The following is a 6,000-nucleotide window of genomic DNA, read 5'->3' on the forward strand; positions in this document are numbered from 1 at the left end:
TTTTAACCTATCTATATCTAGCCATCTTTCTCAATCTATCTTTTCTCCAAAGCTCAAAATGTTGCAGCTTCAAAACCCTTTTGTTCTCTTACTTTCATCATTGTTTTTAACATTCCTTCATCATTGTTCTGCTACACAATTCATAGTGGGGGATTCAGCTGGTTGGGTGATTCCACCATATCCAACATACTATACTAATTGGACCGACTCATATTTCCTCAGAGAAGGAGACTCTCTAGGTAAAAGCCTAAACAATTCTCTTTAATTTTGAAGATTTTGATTTTAAAATTATTGCTTTGATATATTTATGCTAGCTAGGAACATTATATATATGTAAGAGATTTCAATTCAATCTTTCATCTTTCATGTGCTAAATGATCATTGTCCTAAAAAAATTGTGTCTTATATATCAATCTTTTAGTTCTAGCTTCATTAAAAAAAATATCAAGAGAAAAGTAATTAAGTTAATTTTATCGTATTACATATAGTTTTCCATGTGTCTTATGACATCCTTCTAATAGTTTGTATTTTAAATATATATTATTTTCAAAATTGGGTTATATTATCATTTAGATTAGGAGTAGTTTTAGATTAATTTGATTATGTGTAGCAAGTTAATTTGAGCTATGGAATGACTTTTTTATATCTTATAAAATGTAAGAAATATTAATATTTGATTATCTACCACAACTATACTATACAACAACGTTTAGAACTATTAAATCTAATTTTTTTTTTAGAATCCTATAAAGAATCAATAATGAACATTTGAAAAGTTTTACATCAACAAAACATAGATATATTACATTCACATTTCTATTGATTCAATTGTTCTAATGAAATTTTAAATGCTAATACAGAATTCAACTTCGACACAAAATTCTACAACCTAATTCAAGTATCACAATCCGAATACGAGCATTGCACAGCCCTTGAACCTTTGAAGGTATTTAATAGTAGTCCGGTTAATTTCCCATTAAAGGAGAGAGGTGTCTACTATTTCATATGTAGTGTCTCAAATTATTGTACTTTAGGTCAAAAGATTAAAATTTATGTCCATCAAAGTGCACCAAAAATATCCCCAACACCCTCAGCATCACCTCCACAACAAAAAGCACCAATGATATCTCCACAAATATCACCAAATGGTTCAGTTCCTCAACCTAGTGGCAGCATCAATCCTCCACCACCTAGCAATGTGCCCTCTCCTACTCCTGGATGTCCATCTTCATTTCAAGGGAAAAAGTTTGATATTGATGTGAAATTGGTTTGTGCTATGCTTGGTACATTCATAGGATTTTGGGTGATGTAAGAAAGACATGACAATTAGGGATTCATATTGCATGCAATCAACACATTTGATTTTAATAAGACGGAGATGTCATGTGTGCAATATGGATCCGACATTTAGGGTGTTTTTAGATCAGTTTGATTATGTTTAGTGATTTAGTAGGGTTAATTTTGGTTTTGATTAAATTGAATTGGGATTCTCATTTACTTGTTATTATGTAATGGGATATTTTGAGTTTTTAGTATCTGATTTTGAGTAGACTTTTGTTGCATTTGGAAATTGGATTCATACAATATTTGTAGGTTCTGTTTAGACATTTGAATGATATTTGCCTAGTAAAAAGTTCATCTATAAAAAATGAATTCTTAATGAATTAAATGAGATTTTAAAAGACTATAAATCTAAGATAAAAGTAATAAAAATATAGTTTAGAAATTGAATTTAAAATTCATTTTTTATAGAGAAACTTTCAATAAGAAAGTGATTTATTTTTATAAAAACTAAAAATAATCTTATTTAATCTTATACAATATTTATTTTGAAATAAAGATTGAAGATACGTTTTAGTGCTTGACAAAAAATGCAATACTCAAATTAGTTTTTAACAACAATAAAGACAAAAAGATGGAGAGAGATTAATGGATAAAACAGCCATGCAACTTTATAGTTTTAATGTTTTTAATTCGAGTAATGTTTATCAAATACTCATTCAACACGATCGCCTTTTCTATTTCTCTCTCTCAAATTGTATAAATGTTTATCAAATATTTTCCTTTAAAACTCACTTTTTATTCACAGGCAACGGTTTCATGTTATTTTGTCTTCTTTTTTCTTCTGCATTAACGCATTGCCAAACTGCAGTATGCTACCAAGCATTGATTCTAATTAAGAGTGTTCATTTCATGTCTAAAAATCTTCCTATAGATTTATTCTCAAGTGAGAAGGTGAATTACTAAGAAAAGAATAAAAAAAAAAGCAAATTACTATGAAATTTTATATACATTTAAAAAAACACCATTATAACTACTAATCTTTTTTAAAAAATATTAAAATTGAGGGTCAAACCCTTTTTTTAAAAAAAACATTCAGAAATTAAATTCTAAACTTCGTATTCTTAGATAGATTGTTCAAAACAAAAGTTATTTCCAAAAAAATAATTTTTTAATGTGAAACAAACCCAGCCCTTTTTTATTTGATTAAAGAAGTTGGTCTACAAGTATTTCAACTCCATCACTTATTTGTGATAAGTTATAATTGACAAACCTTAAATAAGTGTCTTCAAAGATCTTATCTAAATCTAATTTTAAAAATATGACAAGAAAGGAAACCATAAATAAGTGTAGTTTAAGATCCCCAAATATGGTAAGATCAGTTGGGACACAAAAAGCATATATTAAGAAGTAGATCCACTAGTGCTAGCAAATTTGTTCTCCTTTAACATACAACCACCAACAAATTTGTCTATGAAAAAATGGAAAACATGTCCCAATATCAAATAAATTGCACACTAGAGCAATATCAAATAATTTTGTTACGTGAATCAAATATGGAATATATTTCATACGTATCCTAGTCAATAATTATTCCGCAACTCAAACAAAAAACGTGTTTTGATATCTTACAATAGTACCATAGTGCAACAAGTATAAAGACCGTTAGATCAATCTATAGAGAAGATTTTTTTCAATATAGATCATAGTTCGTACAACTAATGCATCGTGCAGGTGTGGTCGAGAATCCAAATCCAACAAAAACACATATTGTGCGGGTTAATTATACCGATTGATATGTCTTCCTACAAACAGGGCATGTCAAATTCATTCTCAACCAAGGATCAACACAAGTAACATGAAAGAAATGACCACAGCCAGGAAGCATTCTCAACAAATCTGATTCTTTGTAATCCATCAAACATATAGAGCAACAACAACTACTTGAATTATTAATACTTTTATCACACATTTTGCCTTCTAATGGAAGAGTATTAATTTGGTCATAGCTTCTACATAGAGTAGTAGTATGGTCCAAGTGTAGAACTTCACCTGGTTCCACAGCCAAAACAGTGATTGTTGTGTGGTTAGAGTGTGTGTCACGCCCAATAACTGAAGGCTGAGGAGAAGAAGGTGATTGAGTTGAAGCAATTGGCAGAGAGCATATATAAGAGGCAGTTGTAATTAAAAGGGTTACAATTATTAGGCACAGTAGAAATAAGAGGAAATAACCCATTCTTCTAAATTCTTCATCATGAATGTTCATATCTACTAGTAATACATTATGAGAATTTGTAGTGTTTATATTTATTTTGATTTTGTTTATGTAGATGTGATGATTTTCCGTTATGGATAATGTATTGTGAAGTGACGTTCATCGTTGGGTTTGGGATTAATTAATTCCGGTGTTTTCCGTAATGGGAAATCTGTATGTCCACAATTTTATCTTATTGTTTGGATTTGTTCTATTGTAACAAAAATATATTCTATATTGCTGCTGTACCGTAACGTATGTACTAAGTAAAATTTTACCACTTACCATTATCTTATACACCTACCTCCATAAATATTATTATGAAATAATGTTTTTATCATTGTATAAATATTAAAAAAAAATTATTTTCACTCACAAAAATATTTAAAGTTTTTTGGTACAAAAGTTATAGTTTGAATTTTTTTTTTTTTTAATTTTGATACACATCTTGTTCTAAAATACTTGAAATTCCAAAAAACTTAAAATTTCAAATTATACGGAACCTTAAAAATAAATTTTTTTCAAAAAGAACTATTTTTGTATTAGATTTTTTTTTTTTAAATTATTCCGTTCACAACTTATTTCAAAAAAATTGGAGTCTTAAGTTTTCAAAAATTTAAAATTATTTTTAAAAAAATTGTTCGGTACACAGTTTCTTTTAAAAAATTTGAAGCTTCCAAATTTTTCAGTAGTTTAAAAATAATTTTTTTTTAAAAAAATATCGTTTGTACCAGAAAACTTAATGTAAATTTTTCATTAATAAGTTTTTAAATTTTTGTAACAGGAATATAAATTAAGTTTTTCAAAAAAATTTAAAAAAAATTTATCTACTAAAAAATTTGAATTGGTTGTTTTGTGACTGGTGTAAAAAAATAAATTTGTAAAATAATAAAAATTCCAAATATAAAGTTGTCATTTTAAAAAATAAATATAATAATGAAAGTATAAGATAAAATGTTGTGTAGGAATATATAATTATTATTTTTGGACGGAGATCGTATAATTATTATTTATTGTAGTTTTTCTATTCACACCTACAAATGTAAGTGGAAGAAAAATACGTGTAACAATAAAAGTGTATTTATTATTATGATCCTAAGCAACATAACATTCTAACTCATATTTATTTTCTTAAAATCCGAGAATTATTTTAATTGACACGTGAATAATACTAGTATCACATCTTTTATTATATGTTTTTAATATACTTTTCATAAAAAGTTTCATTGAATTTTAATGAGATTCATGAATTTCAATTAATAAAAGAATGTCTTAAAATATATATGTGATAGAAAATATATTGTTAATACTCTTTTGACATATATATACATTTTCAATATGAATGATTTTATATTATCCTAAATTACAATCAATTACATACATATATATATATATATATATATATATATATATATATATATATATACTTTTTAAAATTAGATATGGTTAAAATGAAATATCGATATAATTGAAATAGTTATAATTGATTGAGAAATTTTAAATAAAAAAAATCATTTTATATCATCAATGGAGTTAGTAGTCCTCCTTAATCTTGCATAGAAGTATGAATGCTAATATTTAGGGAAAAAATAACATGCACAAATACACCAAAGCAATAAAAACAGCAGAAAAGAAAAACTAAACAAAAAAAAAACACAAAAATCTTTCTATTTTCTGGACAAAAACAAAATTCTTTCTATAATGTTATTAGTAAATAAGATCCACACGGGCCGGGCTCAGAATCTAAAACTAGCCCAGTCACGAAAAATACCTCATATCATACCCCTCAAATTTTATCTTCTTCTTTCACAAAACATTTAAATTATCTAAATTAGTCTTCATCCTAACAAATAAAAACCAATTTTCATTTATTTTCGGCAATATCAATTTGTCTTTGGAATAATAAAAATCGGTCGACAAACTCAAATTTTAAATTTCCTAAAATATAAATCTATCTTATTAAATTCAAAGTTTGAGTTTAGTAACATCTTGTGAAGGGAGAAAAGTGAGAGCAAATTTAAAATTTAAAGAGTTTGAAAATTATTAGTAGGAGGTGAAGTTTTTGCGCTAAAGCACCTCACACATCAATTTACCCTATATGAATTCATCAACAATATTCTCAATATTGTAAATTCCAAGACGCCAATTAAAAGACACAAAAAGGAATAAATCCTCTCAACTTTTTCTCGTGTATTTTTATATGTCTACGTTTAAATCTTTTCTCTCAATTTATTTTATCATTTTCAAATTTTAATGAAAATGTGAGCATTTAAATGCACTCTCATATTACACGAGTTGTTCTCAAACTAATAATAATAATAATAATAATAATAATAATAATAATAATAATAATAATAATAATAATAATAATAACAATAATAATAATAATAATATTATTATTATTATTATTATTATTATTATTATTATTATTATTATTATTATTATTATTATTATTATTATTATTA

The 6,000-nt window shown here is 26.0% G+C and overlaps 2 protein-coding genes across 2 annotated transcripts; one reads left to right on the top strand and one right to left on the bottom strand.

Moving 5' to 3' along the window:
• Positions 1-58: 58 nt before the first annotated feature.
• On the top strand, positions 59-1,479 carry LOC101489828 (blue copper protein 1b-like). The gene is made up of 2 exons (XM_004496046.4): positions 59-239; positions 861-1,479. Exons 1-2 carry the CDS (start codon positions 59-61, stop codon positions 1,310-1,312), a joined length of 633 nt encoding a protein of 210 aa, XP_004496103.1. The 3' UTR covers positions 1,313-1,479.
• A 1,218-nt stretch (positions 1,480-2,697) lies between these two features.
• LOC101490155 (RING-H2 finger protein ATL70-like) lies at positions 2,698-3,673 on the bottom strand. The gene has a single exon (XM_004496047.4). It carries the CDS (start codon positions 3,545-3,547, stop codon positions 3,065-3,067), a length of 483 nt encoding a protein of 160 aa, XP_004496104.1. The 5' UTR covers positions 3,548-3,673; the 3' UTR covers positions 2,698-3,064.
• Between the last annotated feature and the right edge of the window lie 2,327 nt (positions 3,674-6,000).

Source organism: Cicer arietinum, chromosome 4, assembly GCF_000331145.2.
Source record: "Cicer arietinum cultivar CDC Frontier isolate Library 1 chromosome 4, Cicar.CDCFrontier_v2.0, whole genome shotgun sequence".
Lineage (NCBI taxonomy): Eukaryota > Viridiplantae > Streptophyta > Magnoliopsida > Fabales > Fabaceae > Cicer > Cicer arietinum.